The 21,569-nt window shown below is 41.0% G+C and overlaps 2 protein-coding genes across 2 annotated transcripts in view; one reads left to right on the top strand and one right to left on the bottom strand.

Annotated features, from left to right (window-relative positions):
- The window catches only part of LOC311150198 (limb region 1 homolog-like protein), a 31,739-nt gene extending 14,796 nt beyond the window's left edge, over positions 1–16,943 (bottom strand). The window contains exon 1 of the mRNA XM_084187541.1: positions 16,696–16,943. Within this exon, the coding sequence (XP_084043667.1) occupies positions 16,696–16,758 (63 nt within the window). The 5' untranslated portion in view covers positions 16,759–16,943. The remainder of the gene's footprint in view (positions 1–16,695) is intronic.
- Positions 16,944–17,475: 532 nt separating this feature from the next.
- Positions 17,476–21,404, top strand: LOC311149646 (dnaJ homolog subfamily C member 22-like). The gene is made up of 5 exons (XM_084186842.1): positions 17,476–17,551; positions 18,705–19,339; positions 19,762–19,948; positions 20,335–20,440; positions 20,686–21,404. The coding sequence occupies exons 2-5, from the start codon at positions 18,781–18,783 to the stop codon at positions 20,872–20,874; spliced, it is 1,041 nt and encodes a 346-aa protein (XP_084042968.1). The 5' UTR covers positions 17,476–17,551; positions 18,705–18,780; the 3' UTR covers positions 20,875–21,404.
- The last annotated feature ends 165 nt before the right edge of the window (positions 21,405–21,569 follow it).

Genomic DNA, 21,569 nt, shown 5'->3' with positions numbered 1-21,569 from the left:
CAACACAACAATAGTGATGACATACTGTGTGAGTAACTTTTTAATTACAGATGCAAAGGCCTACATGATGCAACCCTGCATAAAGCAAGCTCAGCCCTGTTAGTTCTATTGTCCAATCGCAGTTGTCCATTTTGTTTGTTTAAACCATATGACCTGATTAGAAAATAATCTGGTCCCATCATAGCTCATAAAACATAATTTAGCTGTAAAACTTTACTGTCATACCCTCCAAATTAGGGTCTGGAGTTTTACCTGGTTAGGTTAGCCCAGTGGTTCTCAAACCTCTCATCGGGACCTACAGACATGTCACAATTTTGTTGTAGCCCTGAACGAGTTCACCCGATTCACCTAATCAAGGGTTAGTTGACCAGTTGAATCAGGTGTGCTAGTTCTGGAATAGATAAAATACATGAACCGGCTGGGACTCCACGAGGAGAGGTTGGAGAAACACTTGGTCAGTCTGTATTGAAATTCCCCACCACTCTTGGACCCGTGGTGCCACCTCTAAATTAACACAATGTTACAAATGAAGAAACATATCCTATAAGTATGCTCTACCATCTCGAAATTTCGACTTAGCCTCCTGAAATGTTTAAATAGTATCGGCATAATGTTTTTTTTTTTTAAGTGGCGGGAATGGGCTTCCATAAAAAAAAATTGACATTACAGATATGGATCGCTTGCGATATGGATATTGCACATGTCAACATTGCAATTTCGATGTGAATTCGATTAATTGTGAAGCCCTACAGTAGATACAAGTTTATATCCACCTCATACAATTATTGTCCCTAAAAAACTGAACCAATAGGGTAGCTTTTAGAGCTGGTACCCGGGGACTGGGAGCACACAGTGTACCTGGGATACCTACAGTGCATTTGTAAAGTATTCAGACCCCTTGACTTTTTCCACATTTTGTTACGTTACAGACATTCAAAAATTGATAAAATTGTTTTTTCCCCCCTCATCAATCTACACACACACACACACACACACACAAAGCAAAAACCGGTTTAGACATTTTTGCACATTTATTAAAAATAAAAAACAGAAATATCACATTTACATTCAGACCCTTTACTCAGTTCTTTGTTGAAGCACGTTTGGCAGCGATTACAGCCGAGTCTTCTTGGGTATGACACTACAAGCTTTGCAAACCTGTATTTGCAGAGTTTCTCCCATTCTTCTATGCATATCCTCTCAAGCGCTGTGAGAGGAGAGAGAACAGGACCAAAGATACGGCGCCAGTGCAAGATAACAGGGAGAGAAAGCAGGACAAACGTCGGTCTCAATGTTTTGAACTGAAGCAAGTTTTTTCAGGTCACAACAAGCTATGATTTTCACATAAAAATGCATGCCCATCATCCAGTTTAATGACAAGTGAGAGAGCCCAGGGCTGGTTTTCCTAAAGCCTTCATTGCTAAAGTAGCCTATGTTATTTCTCTCGACAACCCAGGCTCACACCACTTTGGGTGCTTTGGGAAACCCAGCCCAGATCACCACAAGTGACACTTTACCATGATCTTCTATAGTGAGATGGTTATTGGTTACAGAGAGGCATTCATGACAAAGGCCAAGAGAGACAGATGGGTGTCTCCAAATGACCAGTTTATCCAGTTGAAGAGAGGGAGAGATTGAAAGGGGGTGAGAGTGGGGGACTAGGATGAGAAGAAAAAGGGTGCAACTACACAGACCTAAACCCCAACGAGGCGCAACATACAGCCAGCCTGAATTAATTTAGGCCCATCTACTCTGTAGTATTTTGCAAGGGAGTAGACTCCTTGACCGACTGAACATTGATTTAATCCCATTTCAGCTTATAGTCATTTAAGCTGTCTGCTGCCCTGGTTGTCTGGGGTAAACATCCGAGCCAAGCCAGACAAAGCTGAGCTGTACTGGGTTGGCTATGCATCAACTATAGCTGCCGCCTGGAACCGTGCTGGAAAGGACAAGGTGAACAGGAAAGATATATTGCTCTTTACAAATGTACCTAAGGACAAGGACCACATCTTCCACATTACCTAATTATAGCCCAACTCAATTGAACCAATGACCAGCCACATGCGGGCAACTATCACAAAATAGCACTGTGACTTGAGGCCTGAATGAAATGCTCTTTATAGCATCATCTTCTCCATTGAATGCACAATTTCATTAGTCCTTGTCCGGAAGGCCAGTAAATTACCACTGTGGACTTGGCCAGCTGAAAAGCAGTCAACAATCATGTAAATCAGAATAACTTTCCTCTTGAAACTAAATCAACGTATACATTAAGTAGGCTATATTCACAAAGCTAATCACAATGTGTTTGTATGAATAAATTATTCAACAAAACGGAATGTTTTGAGTGAGTGGGTGTGTGCTCTTTAAGGACGTTGGAGGGAATCCTTCATCCTAGGCAAACTAAACCTATAAGGAGACAACGAAGGACACAAAACACACATCCTCTCCCCAGCCCCATGCAGCTCAGAGGGGGATAGGGGAGGGTGGCAGGATGCAGGACTTCACCCTGAGTTGAGAATAATAGCAGAAAACAAGATGTGAAAGTCCCCTTCTGAGAGAGTGGCAGAGAGAAACATGACAAAATGGCTTCCTCTGCCTAGCAAGGGTTGCATCCCAATTGGCAATCTATTCCTTATATAGTGCACTCCTTTTAACTAGAGCCTTATGGGCCTGCATTTCCTGCAGATTGAAGAATGCTTGTACAAGCACACCTTGTCCGTGTGAACAGAATAATAGCCCTAAACCCAATCTATTGAAATATGATAACATACTAGACGTCACCTCGCCTATCTGTTCAAGCAGGGTATTATTTCACTGCAGTAGAAGGTCAACTTTTTGTTTTATTCTTCACTGTAGAAAAAAAAATTTGGAGAGGAAAAAGCATGTACGTGCACACTCCCCCCATACATCAATGCTTAGACCCTACATTATTCTGACATATGTACAAAGTACATTTGACAATGGAAGATGAGGACATGTGGTACAGTATCAAAATGGTGGTTCCCCCTCCTCTTCCTATCCATGGGTGGGACAGGCTGTGTCTGACCCATTTAGGATCACATCACTACAATGAGATTCAGGGGAAAACAAGTGGTTCTCGCACACATATAGGCCTAGGCACTGATACATACAAACTAGCCTAACCACAGTGAAGTTCCTAAAGTTTCTGCCATTCCAGGATGGTTTCTCATTTAGGCAGTGAGAATAGATGCCACACTACGGACGGGCAGTCTCTGTGAGGCCATGTCCCATAGCCTATTCAGTGACAGGCTAAATCTTTGACAATAGAATTCAGCAACCAGGACCTGAACGTAACACAAAAACAACAAGAAACGTCCCATTCACCACTGCACACAGGCCAACTATGGTCTTGTAGATTTGTTGAGAAATTCTTACCAATGGTGATGTATAGCTAGCCTGGTACCGCTAAACATCAAATAGAACTAGGGCTGGGTGATATGGCCAAAATATCATATCACCCCAAAAAAAATTGACGGTATTACAGTATTTGACAGCTAAGCTGGCTGCCTGGGATTTTGTGTTGAAGGTGGTGATAGGGGCAGAAAGCTGGCTCAACTTTATGCCCTGAATAAACCTTTGTGCTGAAGCAGTGAAATGCAAGTTTTGGTTTTGCTCACTTCCTTCCTAGCTTTTTACACATTACAGTGGTCCTTTCTATAGTGAGGCCAGTTGGTACAGCATGGAACAAGTAGACTGTGGAGGTAGCATTTTAACACAGAATACAAACCAACAGACTGGTTTAAAATCAGCAAGATCATTCTAGAATTTATGCCACACTTTGTTTACAAGTGGAATAAAGAGGATATTTGTATTTATTAAGGATCCCCCATTAGCTGCTGCCAAGGCAGCAGCTACTCTTCCTGGTGTCCAGCAACATTAAGACAGTTATATACACACACACACACACACACACACACACACACACACACACTTAAAACAGTACATTTCATAAACACTTTACCCAATACATTTAGTGTGTTCCCTCAGGCCACTACTCCACTATCACATATTTACAATACAACATCCATGTGTACGTGTGTGTAGAGTGCGTGTCTTATGTGTGTCTGTGTCTCTTCACAGTCCCTGCTGTTCCATAAGGTGTATTTTTATCTGTTTAAAAAATATATATCTGATTCAACTGCTTGCATCGGTTACCTGATGTGGAATAGAGTTCCATGTAGCTCTATGTAGTACTGTGCACCTCCCATAGTCTGTTCTTGACTTGTGAAGAGACCTTTGGTAGCATGTCTTGTGGGGTATGCATGGGTGTCTGAGCTGTGTGCTACTAGTTTAAAAACAGACACCTCGGTGCATTCAGCATGTCAACACTTTGAGCCATGAGAGATTTACATGCATATTATTAATGTTAGCTCTCCATGTACATTTAAGGGCCAGCCGTGCTGCCCTGCCCTGCGCCAATTGTTATTTTCCGAGGTCCTTCTTTGTGGCACCTGACCACACGACTGAACAGTAGTCCAGGTGCGACAAAACTAGAGCCTGTAGGCCCTGCCTTGTTGATTGTGTTATTAAGAAGGCAGAGCAGCGCTTTAGTATGGAAAGACTTCTCCCCATCTTAGCTACTGTTGTATCAACATGCTTTGACCATGACAGTTTACAATCCAAGCAGTTTAGTCACCTCAACTTGCTCAATTTCCACATTATTTATTACAATAATTAGTTGAGGTTTAGTGAATGATTTGTCCCAAACACAATGCTTTTAGTTTCTGAAATATTTAGGACTAACATTCCTTGCCACCCATTCAGAAACTAACTGCAGCTCTTTGTTAAGTGTTGCAGTTATTTCACTCGCTGTAGTAGCTGACTCGTATAGTGTTGAGTCATCCGCATACAGACACACTGGCTTTACTTAAGGCCAGTGGCATGTCATTAGTGAAGATTGAAAAAAAAAAAGTAAGGGGCCTAGACAGCTGCCCTGGGGAATTTCTGATTCTACCTGGATTATGTTGGAGGCTTCCAATTTATACACCACAACCCAACCAATGGTGTGGAACTGCAAAGGCCTACATGCGTGTTTGGGAAATAACCATATTTGATGCAATACTCTGATCAGAGGAAGTTGAAAAACAGATTAATAGTGATTTCTGACAGAACACCGTTCTGGTCAATAGGATTGATTATGGAGGAATGAGACAAGTAGGCTATTTGAGCTACCTTCTGCCGCTGCAGTCCATGCGAGAGCTAGGCCTAGATAACCAATTATGTAGGTGTGAGGCAGTCTTGCCTGATACCAGTCACACTAGAAATGGCTGATTTAAGGAGAATCCATAGATCCTGTACGTCATTCGGCGGAGTCCGATTTCTTTGGAGCAGCTCGCACCTTTTGGTAACATTATACCTCGCCGGTTCATGCGTTCCTAGACTCCCAAATAGCAACATTCACAAGGGGGAGATTGAGGTTCTTGTCGTCTTCTCATTTGTGGTGAAAGCAAAAAAATCACCACATTCTTGTCGTCTTCCCTTGCCATCTAGCTGGCTAATAACATAGCCTGCAAGATTGCTAGCCTTTTAGCTTCCCACATCTTCATGTGAAATAAATCAGATTTATAATTAAATATGCCCTGGCAAATATTCGTATACTTGTCAGTCAGGGCTCCAGACTGCGACCATTAAGTCGCAATTTGCAACCTTTAGTCTTGGCTGCCATTCTACCTGGTCACCTCAATCAAAACGTCCTATTTTTGGGGCAGATAAAACCATGAATTTCTTAAAAACAGTAAAGTGCATTATCGTCATGATTCCTGTAATAAAAGCGTCTGCCCTGCCGCTGTGCCTGCCTGTTTAAGCTGGGGTGGCTTCTGTAATGAGCGAGCCTTTCACACTCTTGCCCCCTCGTGATTGAATGCATTTTCTAAATGTTCATGGGGGGGGGAGCAACTTTGGATTAACTCGTTGTCCATATTAAAAAGAGAAGAGAGTTTCTGTAGGTATACATTTGAATTTTCAACGACCATTGTGCTCAAAGCACACTGTTAAACAATCAAGATATCTGATATGGCTTTGAAATATGGAGCGTGCAAAATTGCGCATCGGCCATTGGGAGTGCACGAAGCCTCATTTCAACGTTTTTTTTTAGGACATTACATTTACTTAGATTAATACATGGCTACTAGCAGTAGGTGTTATATTTAGAGTTAGTGATTTAGCTAATGTGTTTTGAGTTTCCACTTCCTGTGGTGAATTGGTACCAATTGAATTAGACCTATATATACACACATTTTAGTGCACATAAAGATTAACCCTCGTGTTGTCCTCCCAAATGCCTTACGCCTTTTGTCCTCTGGGGTCAAAAATGACCCCGCCTGGTTTGACTGTTTATAAAGCATACAGTATACATTTTCAATCAATTCTGTGTTACATCTTTATTCTTACTTCTGTTCAACCCATTACTATAATTTTTTTCATTTGTTTTGGAATTTAGAGCCAATAGACCTTGTTTACATAAAAGTATACCCTGTTTTTAAGTAAAAATACAATGAAACTATGAATTATTTTGACCTATTATTATTTTGACTATTTCACTTATCACTGAGTGGTATTTGTAAAAGTTTAGTGAGGATGCTGTTTTTGAATCATTTTATTTTTATTAATGACAGCCCATAATCACACCTTTTGTCCTCTGGGGTCAAAAATGACCCCGCCTGGTTTGACTGTTTATAAAGCATACAGTATACATTTTCAATCAATTCTGTGTTACATCTTTAGTCTTACTTCTGTTCAACCCATTACTATAATTTTTTTCATTTGTTTTGGAATTTAGAGCCAATAGACCTTGTTTACATAAAAGTATACCCTGTTTTTAAGTAAAAATACAATGAAACTATGAATTATTTTGACCTATTATTATTTTGACTATTTGACTTATCACTGAGTGGTATTTGTAAAAGTTTAGTGAGGATGCTGTTTTTGAATCATTTTATTTTTATTAATGACAGCCCATAATCACACCTTTTGTCCTGCCTGGTTTGACTGTTTATAAAGCATACAGTATACATTTTCAATCAATTCTGTGTTACATATTTAGTCTGAAAATAACGGTAGTTGTTTAATACTATGCTCTTTATGATTCAAACAAATTTGAAGTAATTTGATTGAATTATGGGTGTTTTACTAAATGTAATAACTTCTGTTGTCCTCTGGGATCAAAAAGACCCCGCAGCACAAAGTTTACATACTGCTTGGCAAAACATCTTTGATCATGTTTCTTTGATGTGTGGGGTCAAAACATCTTTGATCATGTTTCTTTGATGTGTGGGGTCAAGCAATGGTTATGACAACAACAACAACAAAAAAAGTATTTTCTCACAGGTGTTTGGGCATTTCACATTTTAGTCTGAGAGAGACAGGCAGCACAATGAGGAGGCAGAAGTTTTATAATGCACAGGAGGCTTGCAAGATAATTTTTGAAATAAAAGAAAATAATGACCAGGAGGACAATGCTGCACATAATGAGGATGAATCAACTGATGAAGAGGGTTCAGGGTCAGCTGGGTCCTCTTCCTCAGATTCTACCTCATCTGTTGATTCTTCGTCTTCATCATAATAGATGATGTCCTCCACTTCTGACACTTCTTCCATTTCAACTTCAGATTCTACCTCATCTGTTGATTCTTCATCATAATAGGTGCAGTGCTCCACTTCTGACACTTCTTCCATACCAGCTTCAGATTCTACGTCATCATCACGTTCATCCATTTCCTTATATTCATAATCATCTTCCATTTCTGCAGCAGGAGATGTGGGGGAATCTTCGGAGGAAGAAGTAGCATGCTGTCTGTATGTTGGATCTATCACCTCATCATTATGTTCCTCCTCTTCTGACCCTGAACCCTCTTCATCAGTTGATTCATCCTCATTATGTGCAGCATTGTCCTCCTGGTCATTATTTTCTTTTATTTCAAAAATTATCTTGCAAGCCTCCTGTGCATTATAAAACTTCTGCCTCCTCATTGTGCTGCCTGTCTCTCTCAGACTAAAATGTGAAATGCCCAAACACCTGTGAGAAAATACTTTTTTTGTTGTTGTTGTTGTCATAACCATTGCTTGACCCCACACATCAAAGAAACATGATCAAAGATGTTTTGCCAAGCAGTATGTAAACTTTGTGCTGCGGGGTCTTTTTGACCCCAGAGGACAACAGAAGTTATTACATTTAGTAAAACACCCATAATTCAATCAAATTACTTCAAATTTGTTTGAATCATAAAGAGCATAGTATTAAACAACTACCGTTATTTTCAGACCAATTGATGAATAAAAAACATATTTTGTCGGCAAAAGATTTAATTTGGGGTCAGAATGACCCCAGGACAACAGGAGGGTTAAGACAAATTCATCTTGATTGAACAAATAAAATGTATCTGAAGCCCTATTTTGACAATAAAATATTACTAAAATTGCCAACCCAAAATTCATGACAATCACTGGATTAGATTGTATATCTTAACATGTTGAAACATGCATTCCTGCTTGGACATGTTAGATGTAACAACTATCTCAGTAGTCTATTACACGTCTTAATAAAGCATTGTGATTGACTATGCCTTTAGAAGATTACTCAAATGTATTTATTGTGTGACGCAACTAAAATGTATTTGGGGGTGCCACCAACTGAAGATGTGGGAAAAATTGTGTCTGGAGCCCTGCCAGTGATACCACAACATTATCCCCATTTGATATGCTGTCCCATAATCAGCTAAAAATAGAATGTCATAATTTTGTCACAGAAGAAATAACAATGGTAACAGCTATTTTTACAGTTTCAAAATAGCCTAGATTCACGTAGTTATCTAAAAAAAATGCCTTTGGGGGGATTCTAATAGGGCTACAATGTTTGAACAAGTCGCTGAGGTTATATTTGGTTATCAATGCAAAATAGGCTGCTTATTTGATGCAGCAGTCGAATGTCAAGCTAAACCAAGACGTTGAAGTGATTTGGCGATGATGACACACTCGATAGGTTGTATACATTGCATTTGGAAAGTATTCAGACCCCTTGACTGTTCCTAAAATTGATTAAATTAATTGTTTTCCCTCAATCTACACACAATACCCCATAATGACAAAGAGCAAAAGGTGACCAAGAACCCGATGGTCACTTTGACGGAGCTCCAGAGTTCCTCTGTGGAGATGGGAGAACCTTCCAGAAGGACAACCATCTCTGCAGCACTCCACCAATCAGGCCTTTATGGTAGAGTAGCCAGACGGAAGCCACTCCTCAGTAAAGAGGCACAGGACAGCCCACTTGGAGTTTGCCAAAAGGCACCTAAAGGACTCTCAGACCATGATAAACAAGATTCTCTGGTCTGATGAAACCAAGATTGAACTCTTTGGCCTGAATGCCAAGCATCACGTCTGGAGGAATCCTGGCACCAACCCTATGGTGAAGCATGGTGGTGGCAAACTCGCTTGGTTCCATTTGAACCAAGCGAGTTTGGTGGTAAAATACAGAGCTTCATTGTCTACACAACTGCCCCAGACGCTGCGCAAGGAATTTACATTTGAGCCATTTAGCAGAAGCTCTTACCCAGCGTGACTTACAGGATCAATATGGGTTAAGTGCCTTGGGTCAATAGCACAGACAGATTTTTCACCTAGTCGGCTCGGGGATTCGGTTACTGGCCCAACGCTCTTAACTGCTAGCTACATGCCGCCCTACAATTTACCTCTCAGTTACAATATTTGAGGGGCACAAATCTCCGTCAAGAGCAATGTACTACAAGGAGACACTCATTTTGTGACTAAAAACGACATTCACGTACTCAGTTGCGGTCCAAATCATCTGTTTGCGTAAAGTCTGGATTGCGCTTTAGGAAAAATCCCTGTTGTGTCTCAAAACAGGAGAGGGACACTTTACATCAACAAACTGTAAAAATGTGTTTATTCAGCAAACGCACAATTGTATACACACACCTATTCCTTTTCCTGCCTTGCAAACAACCCACAAATATTGACTAAAGACCCTGATGGGTCCACTTAACAAGATATAGCACCTCTAAAAAAGGTATTGAGGTAGGCTATTCCGTGAGAGTGCTGTACAAACATGTTACACCTATTAGGCTAGTTCCACTCTCGTCAAACATCACTGTCCACAGTGTCATGTATAAATATTCAGTCCTGAAATTACAAGAACAGTGGAAGCCTAAACAATGCACCGCAAGTTGCTTTTGAAACCAATTTGAAAACCCTGGTTTTTAAACCCTGGTAAAAGCAGAGTTTAGAATGTATAAGGGTCTCAAGGAATGAGAAACTCAGAAGTCATTGATGAATGATGAGTTCTTGGTGTTAGACAACATATCTGATTCACAGATAATGTGACGAGACACTGTGGTATTGTTGTGCCATGTTTCAGCATGATAATGCATGGCCCCATGTCGCAAGGATCTGCACACGATCTGAAAATGTCCCAGTTCTTCCATGTTCTGCATACTCACCAGACATGCCCCCCATTGAGCATGTTTGGGATGCTCTGGATCGACGTGTACAACAGCGTGTTCCAGTTCCCACCAATATCCAGCAACTTCGCACAGCCATTGAAGAGGAGTGGGATAACATTCCACAGGCCACAATCAACAGCCTGATCAACTCTATGTGAAAGAGATGTGTTGTGCTGTATGAGACAAATGGTGGTCACACCAGATACTGACTGGTTTTCTGATCCACGCCCCTACCTGATTTTTTAAGTATCTGTATTCCCAGTCATTTGAAATCCATATATTTAGGGCCTAATAAATTGATTTCAATTGACTGATTTCCCTATATGAACTGTAACTCAGTAAAATCTTTGAAATTGTTGCATGTTGCGTTTATAATTTTGTTCAGTATACATGTCATTAGATGAGATGTGGTTAGATGTTAGTCTGTACAGTGCTTAAAGTACAGTATCCGTTATCTATTTGGCTCATTGAACAAGCCTTGCTCTGCTGTAGCTAGGTCTACATGAGAACTGATGTGCTTTGTGAGATTAAGGGTCGTCTCCATGTGCCCTGTTGTAGCAATACTAAAATCAGGTCTGAAGTTCAGCGGGAGGCTGGGAGCAGCTGTACAGTGCCAACAGGCCAGACCAGGGTAACATCTCACAGGGAAGTGAACATGGTGAAGCCAAGTGTCAACATTGCAGGTAAATTCAATACAGCACAAACATTACATTATACAACCAAGGCTTTGGAAGAAGAGGGATAGGCTAGCTCATGGCTAAGATGGCGCCGACAGAGGGCGCCTCGCCCCGAGCTCCGATAAAACATTGCAGGTTTCTAACACTTTGAATCTGAATTAAACACTCGGAATCTGAGCTGGAGAAGCCACTCCGAACCCCTTTGGGTTCTCAGCTGAAGGTATGGAACACAGCTGGCATCATGTGAACTACAATCCCAACGCTCAGTTTTAACGTTTAGAAATGTTAATAATCCTCACTTGCAATACGGTTTTGGAAACCTTTGGAACAACTTTCATACCAGCGAGAAATAATATTTTGAATAGAAAAGATACTTACTGTACGCAGATTAGCAAAGTTGCACCCGGCTGTCACACAACCTCCAGCAGAGGTACGACATCCTCTCACATTTCCATTGGACCATTATTTTCTACATTTCGGGTCGAAGGCAGGTGTTACTCAAAACACAGCCGGGTGCAACTTTGCTAAACTGTGTATCTTCTGCATTTGAAAACTTTCATACCTGTGAGAAATTATTTAAGTTCCAAATGTTTCCAAACCGTATCACGTGAGAGTAGGGCTGTGCCAGTCATGACATTTTGTCAGCTGGTTCTTGTCATGCAAATGACTGCGGGGTCTCACGGTAATTGAGCATTAATTACCATAAACAGGTTTAGCATCTCCAGTCCTCCACGCATACAAGCTGCTGATGCACGCCTTTGGAATATCTACATTTACAAATTTAAAAAAGGTATAATAAATCAATGTAATATACACCATCACAATAAAGCCATTACTTTAGGCAGGTCTAAAAAAAAAACATTATGATTTGAAAAAAATGTATTTCAGAAGAACAGAATATGAGTGGGCCTACTGTATGTTATCTGCTTGGATGCGGCCTGGAGATGCTAAACATGTTTATGTTAATTAACAGTCAATTACCATGAGACTGGCAGTCTTTTGCATGACAATAACCAGCTGACAAAATGTCATGACCGCCACAGCCCTAGACTAGACCAATTATTTACCAAAGACATCTTAAATCTTATGATTTTTGGGGGGCCGTGCGTAATATACGGTAGACTATGTATTGAGTGTCTATCTCAAGGCCATCAGACTGTTAAAAAGCCTTCACTAGCACATTAGAGGCTGCTGCCTATATACATAGATTAGAAATCACTGGCCACTTTAATAAATGGAACACTAGTCACTTTAATAATGTTTACATATTGCATTACTCATCTCATACTGTATTCTACTCTCTTAGTCTATGCCGCTCTGACATTGCTCGTCCATATATTTATTTATACATTCTTAATTCCATTGCTTTACTTAGATGTGTGTATATGTTGTGAAATTGTTAGATATTATTTGTTACGCGATATTAGTGCACTGACGGAGCTAGAAACAAGAATTTCGCTACACCCACAATAACATCTGCTAAGCACGTGCATGTGACCAATAAAATGTGATTTATTGTACAGTGTACAAAACATTAAGAACACCTGCTCTTTGACATCCACACCGACCAAGGTTTCCACTCAGTTTCAACCTGTTGCTTAACTTCTTTCTTCAAATTGATCAATCACAGTGAGGTGAGTTTTAAAAGCATTACACTGTTTTGCTGATAAGTGTTTCATGTGATTATGGTGTTTTGATTGCATTGATGTCAGAGTGGTTAGAGGGACAATAGAGTGCTGAGTACCAGACCACTAGCAACCTGACGGTCGTTGGCGAGTTGGGTACTACCAACGCATGTCCAGAGTGCATAAGAGGAGATTACCGTGACTCGACGTGACCATTGAATTTGACTGCGGTCATGACTAATACAGTCACTGCAACAGCCCTATGTGCGAAGGCATGTTTGCGATTAGACAGAGCATTTGGGCAGCATCGTAGCATTTCCCTCACAAGTCAAAAGGGGACGTTCAATGAGCAAATGGAATGCGATGGAATTGGAGTCATGATAAGGGCTAGGCTACATAACAAAAGCACTGATTGATTGTGGCCCCATTGAAAGGGCCCTTGGCAATGGGGCTTGGGGACAGAGCTTTGAATGCATGCATGGGCCCCAGGGGAAAGAGAGGGCTCCTTCTTGGGTCACCCTTCTGGGTCTCAGAAAGCCCTTGATCATGGCTCTCAGGACCATTACATTACACATAAGTCATTGGACGAAGGGGTCTTCTGTAGGGAGGGGTTTTTGTTAAGAGCCACGACGATCGGTCTGAACATTAAAACGGCATTGCTTGCGGAATAGTTTTGGAAGCATAAAGAACCTTATCTTTCATAACGGCGAGAAATACTTTTCAAAAAACAAAAAGGTTAAATTGATACACCTTTATAGGGTTCCCACACGGCCATATGTTCATGTTACAGCACTAGTTTACAGAAAACAGACAGTGGACTACCTGTGCTAATTAGCTATCTGCATCTCCCAACACCTGTGTGGAAACTGAAGACAGACGCCACAAACATGTTGTCACTGAAAAATACCGTTGGCTGCAACTGTGTTAAAACAGTGTACAGCAGAGTTGTGGACGCGAGTCACAAATTTGATGATCTGAGACTCGACTTCATATAAAATAAAATAAACTTGAGACGTGACTTGGACCCTCAAGACTCGGGACTCGACTTTGACTTGAAGTTATCTGGCCAGGTTTGTAAAAAAAAAAAAAAAAACTCATTTTGTGGCAAAGCCTCCGTGGATTAATTGTTTGGTGATCAGGAATTTTAACTAATTACTTTGCAAGCTCACCAGCAATGGGGCATCAATCAACAATTACTAGCATAGGCCTACTGTTCTTTTGGTATGTCAAATTTGTCTTATGACGCATGCATTTGGAATTTGTTGCTAAAATGAACTACTGTGGCAAAGACACACCAAAGGCGCGTCTCTCCACTAGCGCTCGCCAAACTCCCGCCAGTGCAGTGCCTTGCTCGCTTTCACATGTTTAAAATGCATAAAGTGCATTCGGAAAGTAGTCAGACCCCTTGACTTTTTCCACATTTTGCTACGTTACAGCCTTATTCTAAAATTGATTAAATTGTTAAATGGCCTGATTGGTGGAGTGCTGCAGAGATAGTTGTCCTTCTAGAAGGTTTTCCCACCTCCACAGAGGAACTCTGGAGCTCTGTCAGAGTGACCATCGGGTTGTTGGTCACCTCCCTGACCAAGGCCCTTCTCCCCCAATTGCTCAGTTTGGCCGGGCAACCAGCTCTAGGAAGAGTCTTGGTGGTTCCAAACTTCTTCCATTTAAGAATGATGGAGGCCACTGTGTTCTTGGGGACCTTCAATGCTGCAGAAATGTTTTTGTACCCTTCCCCAGATCTGTGCCTAGACACAATCCTGTCTCTGAGCTCTACGGACAATTCCTTCAACCTCATGGCTTGGTTTTGCGCTGACATGCACGGTCAACTGTGGGAACTTATATATTTTTTACATTTACATTAGATTTTAGTCATTTAGCAGACGCTCTTATCCAGAGCGACTTACAGGAGCAATTAGGGTTAAGTGCCTTGCTCAAGGGCACAGACAGATTTTTCACCTAGTCGGCTCGGGGATTAGAACCTGCGACCTTTCGGTTACTGGCACAACGCTCTTAACCACTAAGCTACCTGCCGCCCCATATAGACAGGTGTGTGCCTTTTCAAATCATGTCCAATCAATTTAATTTACCACAGGTGGACTCCAATCAAGTTGTAGAAATATCTCAAGGATGATCAATAGAAACAGGATGCACCTGAGCTCAATTTGGAGTCTCACAGCAAAGGGTCTGAATACTTATGCAAATAAGGTCTGTTTTTAGTTATTTTATAAATTTGCACACACAAAAAAAATCCTCAGACCTGCAAATACAATGATAGATTTATGCAATGCTTTTACTATAAAGGAGGAGCTCTTTCCACCCCTACTGTTGTCCACGATGGTCTGCGAACCTACAACCTTCTGGCCCGCAGCCCTGTGCGCTATCAGAATTTATGCGTTGCCATGTAGCCTAATGCTTACAGGACAAACAACAGTTTCTAAAACTGCATATCTAAGGTTCTGGTCTGTCCAAGAAGTGAGGGTAAGCGGTAGACATGTTCTCTGCTATCCACTTTGTTTTAATTATTATTTTGGGTATAGGGGAGCGCTCAGGGAGGGTATGGTAAGTGCTATCCATTGTCATTTCAGAGAGGTCCGATTTTCTCAAAGTAACACTTATTATAAATAAAGTTCACTCCCTAATCAAAATGTTGTAGACAAAATAATGAAAAGGGCCGTCTGGTAGCCTCAATACATAGACAAAGATTTGTAGTTAGACCCATGGGGCGGTGCACAATTGGCCCAGCGTTGTCCAGGGTAGGGGAGGGAATGGCCGGCAGGGATGTAGCTCAGTTGGTAGAGCATGGTGTTTGCAACGCCAGGGTTGTGGGTTCGATTCCCACGGGGGTATTAATTTTTTATTATAATGTATGCACTCACTAACTGTAAGTCGCTCTGGATAAGAGCGTCTGCTAAATGACTAAAATGTAAATGTTGTGGGTTCGATTCCCACGGGGGGCCAGTATGAAAAATAAATTATGTATGCACTCACTAACTGTAAGTCGCTCTGCATAAGAGAGTCTGCTAAATGACTAAAATGTTAATGTAGTTGAACAAGTTGTTGCATGTAACAATTATAATTTTTTTGGACTTGTGACTCGACTCGTTCTTAGAATGTGACTCCAGACTTGCTTGTGACTTGAATGATAGTGACTTGCTCCCACCTCTGGTGTACAGTAAGTGTACATTTGAAATTATTTTTGATGTGATATGAAAGTAGAGGGATTTATGTTTGAGAATCAATTCACGTTTAGATGGACCATTTGGCTGTTTTGGCTTCCAGAGTCAATTCGCCCTTTAAACAGAACATGTAAGGTCCTTTGACTAAGGAGTCACATTAGGCTCCTTTAGTCCAATATTGGGATATGCCTCAGCTACATTACTGGATAACGACCAGCTGGACACACACACACACACACACACACACACACACACACACACACACACACACACACACACACACACAACCAGCTGTAGAGTCTCCCCTGTAGAGTCCTGTCCTCCCGTAATAACATAAGGCTAGTTATTATAAAATACTAATTGAGTGGAAGCCTAAAAGTATTTGGTTATAAATATACTTAAGTATCAAAAGTAAATGTATAAATAATTTCAAATTCCTTTTATTAAGCAAACCAGACGTCTTGTTTTGGGTGTCAGGCAAAATGTATGGAGTAAAAAGTACATAATTTGCTTTAGGAAGTAAAAGTAGTCAAAAATATAAATAGTAAAGTAGTCTACAGAATCCAGATCCCCCCCCAAAAAAATACTTTAGTATTTTTACACCACTGCATCCATGGCATGGTTTTCATTGAACAAACGGTTAGTAAACACAATTGTTACAACTATTTCAACAATGTAGTTAGCACGGATTAAAATCTCGCTGAAATGCTTTTATATGAGGTTTAACGTTACTTACAAAAGTCTCTCGCACTCTGTTGTGGAAAAGTTGCTCTCTAACCGACACGTCGTCTACTTCCATCCTACGAAACCATAACGCATGGGTTAAAAGATAATACAACGTGGTTAAATGCGCTGTGACAGGACCATAAAACAACAAAGCGTCTCTCTCTGGTTAGAGCATTGTAGCACGCTACCTACATTTATCCTAAACTAACGGCAAAACGAAGGTCATCCACCCTGTTTCAACTCTACTAGCAAGCATCACCGTCCACCGTGCGCTTTAAGCAAACAGGGCGGTCCGTGGGCGGGGATAGAGAAAAGGACGAACGGTCCAGGAGAGTGGTTAGATGTATTTTCTTGCTAACATCTTTCAAGATTCGAATTTACAGTTACATTTGTGACAGTAGATTAGAACACAGCTAATTCCAAACACAACATTGGGGAGGGGTGGCGGTGGGGGACCGCGCCTCTCCAATTAAATGTAAAAATCTGGTATTAATTGGTTGAATATTTCCCTACGGTATTTTGTGATTGGCAGATAAAACTTCGCTGTGAGCTGATTGGTCCAAGCATTGTTTCATGCAAATTGAACACGGTGTGACCCTGATGTTTTTATCAATGTATTTTCCTAGAATAAGATAATACATTTCTGAAGCATAATATTGACAGGAACATGAATGTACACACATTTGTTTACTTTCCACCACTATTAAAACATTGATAATATTCTGTCCCAAATTACCATATTTACTGTGCCTATTCAGGGCCCAGAAGGCCTATCAATTTCATTGTCACCATCCAAAGTCCATTACTGATGCAATAACAATCTCTAAACCACGGAAGAAGTTGTACTCCCAAGATTGATTTGTGTCGTAAGTTTTTATCTTTTACAAAATAACTCAAAATCATATTTATGTAAGTCTAATCAATGGTATATTCTATGGTTTATCAACAGTAAATTGATAGAGAATTTCATATACTGCAGTGATTCATTTTGTTCCATTAAAAAGGCTTGTTCTTGTTCTTATCAGTCCAGCTTTGTCATCATGTTATGGATCCGTAGAACCCAAAGTATACTGTTTTTACTGTTTATGAGTCCTTTAGTTGATCTGTGATAGACATTATCAGGTATCTGCTGCTCATAACATATTCATAGTGTGTATTATTTATCTTTTAGCTCTTATTCTGTCCCTTCGTTCTTCCCATTCCAAAACATTTACAAATGTTCAGAGAGCTACACTGAACAAAAATATAAACGCAACATGTAGTGTGGGTCCCATGTTTCATGAGCTGAAATAAAAGATCCCAGTCATGTTTCAGCATGATAATTCACGGCCCCATGTCGCAAGGATCTGTACACAATTTCTGAAAACTGAAAATGTCCCAGTTCTTCATTGGCTTGCATACTCACCAGACATGTCCCCCATTGAGCATGTTTGGGATGCTCTGGATCAACGTGTATGACAGTGTGTTCCAGTTCCCTCCAATATTGAGCAACTTTGCACAGCCATTGAAGAGGAGTGGGACAACATTCCACAGGCCACAATCAACAACCTGATCCACTCTATGCGAAGGAGATGTGTCACGCTGCATGAGGCAAATGGTGGTCACACCAGATAATGACTGGTTTTCTGATCCAAGCCCATACCTTTTTTTAAAGGTATCTGTGACCAACAGATGCATAGGCTATCTGTATTCCCAGTCATGTGAAATCCATAGATTTGGGCCTAATTTATTTATTTCAATTGACTGATTTCCTTATATGAACTGTAAGACAGTAAAATCTTTGAAATTGTTGCATGTTATGTTTATATTTTTGTTCAGTTCTAATTACATAATTAGGCTATGATAACTGTTACATAGTTACAATGTGTGTCATATTTATTTCCTTCAATGAAGACGTGTATGTATTTCCCTGAATGCTGTGTATGTTGTTGTATATCATCATTTTTGCTCATTACTTTCAGCCTGTGACTCAGTTACCCTTCTTTCATAAATAAACCTAATTTTGCTTATGAATTGCAGACTCGTCTTCAAGGATGACTGTTTTTCTTCTATAGTCCAAACATTGATCCACTGAGATCCTATCAGTCCTATCATCATGACGAAAAGTGTGACTGTCACCTATGCCTTATGGGCAATTGGTGGACCGTTGGGCCTTCATCACCTGTACTTAGGAAGAGACAGCCATGCCCTGCTATGGATGCTCACCCTTGGGGGCTTTGGAGTGGGCTGGGCCAGAGAGTTCTTTCGTATCCCTGCATACGTGGGAGAAGCCAACCGGGAGACAGAAGGAGGGTTAAGAGATGGGAGAAGGCACCCTGTAGCTAGACCTCCACCTGTGAGCGTTGCCAGATTTGCTGGTCAGATTTCCGTAGGGATCTATTTCGGAACGGTGGCACTGATCGGCCTGAACTCACTGAGTTTCTTCTACCTGATTGTACTGCCGCTGTGTGTGGGCGCCGGGGTCCACCTGGTTTCCAGTGTGGGAGAGCAGACAACTGACCTACACAAGACCCTCATAGCCTGTGTCATCACCTCCCCTATCTTCTATGGCAGCACCATCTCCCCTCTGCCCATCAGTATCGCTGCCAGCGTCACAGCGTCACAGCACCGCAGGTTCAAAACCCATCCACCTTCTGGGAGTCAACAAGAACTGGGTATGTAGACCATGGCCCATGAGTTTACATCTCCAACAAACTATGTTCCACTATTACAATAGGCCAAAGTCCATCCAAACCTGCCTATAAAGGCCTTTTACAGCACGTACTATCTATAAAGTACTATTGATGTTGTTGGCCCCGGAGGCCGTTACTATAGAAGACATGCAGATACTATTGCTGCGGCTATATAATAATAATAATAATAATATGCCATTTAGCAGACGCTTTTATCCAAAGCGACTTACAGTCATGCGTGCATACATTTTTGCATATCTATAGAGTAGTACAATATATTGTCCTTCCTATGTTTTCAGTCATAAAAAAACACTATTTTCTCTTGGTGACTAACGCTGGATAAACAATTCTCATCCTTGTTACTAATAATTGTATCCATACGTGTCTCTTTCTGTTGTCTGTAGGTCCTCGTCTGTACCGTTTGGCCCTAGTCTGGCTGGCATTCTCAGCTCCACTGGGGTACAGTATCTTCCACAACACCACAGCCACTCTCTACTACCTGTCTGACTGTGTGGCAGCCCTGCTGGAGATGTTCTGGTTCTTTCCCTGGCTCCGCTCGGTGGTGGAGTATTTCCTGCTGCTACCCTACAGGTACAACCATAACCACAACTGACTAGAAACAAACAAACAAACAAACAAACAAACAAATATAAGTTTAAGAAGTTGCTGAATGAATCTTTTTAGGGATAGGATTTTGTTCTTGTGCATGCGTTTGAGTATGAACCCAGGAAGGTTAGTCCTGAGGCTGGTGGGAGGAGCTATAGGAGGACTGACTCATTGTAATGGCTGGAATGGAATATATAGAATGGAGTCAAATGTGGTTTCCATATGTTTGATCTGTTTGATACCTTTCTATTAATTCCATTCCAGCCATTACAATGATTATGTCCTCCTATAGCTCCTCCCACCAACTTCCTCTGGTCCGATGTATAATGAGGATCTTTCAAACCTAAACTGAACTAAACTAAAACCTATAGGATACTGGGTGCTTTCACGGGCTGGGGCCCCTCGGAAGAGAGCTGGAGGAAAGTTTTGGAGATATTGCTCACAGAGCGCAGTCAGAGGGAGAGAGAGGCACTGCACGTGAGTATGACTGTGTAACATTGAAACATTGAGCTATAGCAGAGTGGTATATACCATTGATGCTGCTGCTCCTGGGGTAGTTACTATAGTGAGATACAATTGATGTGGCTGCCTTTGGTGCAGTTACAATAGCATACATGCAGTCACATACTATTGATGCTGCTGGTTGGCTACATTTTCTATATCTCAATGAGCATGCCCTTCTGTGCCTGCCCCATACTGTATATGTCTGTGTTGTGTTTCAGATGTTGTCAGTGAATAAGGATGCTTCTATGGAGGAGATAACACGTAGCTACAGAGAGCTGGTGAAGGTGTGGCACCCGGACCACAACCCTGGCAGCAAGATGGAAGAGGCACAGAAGATGTTTATACAGATCCAGGAAGCCTATGAGACTCTGCTCAGAGGACAGAAGCCTGATCATCGAAATAAGTGATTTCCCTCCTAGACCCCTGTCAACTCAAATGCCAATGAAGTGGCACAGACTTGGTCGTCCTCTCAGAGGATCAATTGTCATAATGTATTTTATCAAAGTCAAGAAGGTATACTTTCTAGATGCAGATTACATTTTGTAGTAGCCAGGTTGCTCTCTTTTTTTATTGATATGTATTTTATTCGATTTTCTCACACAAGCATGTCACACAGTTTCTTATAACAGGATTACAGCAGCATAGCAATGTTGTAAACAATTTCATGTTGTTCGACAGCTGTACATTGGGGTTGATGTTAAAACATATATTCTGTATCCAACCTGTTGATAATAGTGACTCCAATATTTAGGTTGCTCTCTTATAATAATACAAATAAATTGCTGCCATCTTGTGGTGAATTGTAGAACGCCAACTATAATGATTGTCAATTAATATAATTGAAAAATGCTATCTAGACCAGTACCCATACATCACACCTTTCTGATTCAAAATATATACTTTTTGATGCCTCAATAAATCTGCTGTTTTCCACATCTTTAATTATCCTGTGCATCGATGTTTTCGGCAATCACTGGCTGCTGATCAGGTTATGGTCGTCTTCTCTAGACGTTGCATGTATCAACCAATGGTTGCGTGCTACGTCATCGACTGTGCCGCCGGGCACCAAATTGCTATAACATTTGATGTGGTTAGCTTATAG

This window comes from Coregonus lavaretus (genome assembly GCF_964263955.1).
Source record: "Coregonus lavaretus genome assembly, chromosome: 22".
Lineage (NCBI taxonomy): Eukaryota > Metazoa > Chordata > Actinopteri > Salmoniformes > Salmonidae > Coregonus > Coregonus lavaretus.
This window is presented reverse-complemented; position numbering and strand designations above follow the sequence as displayed.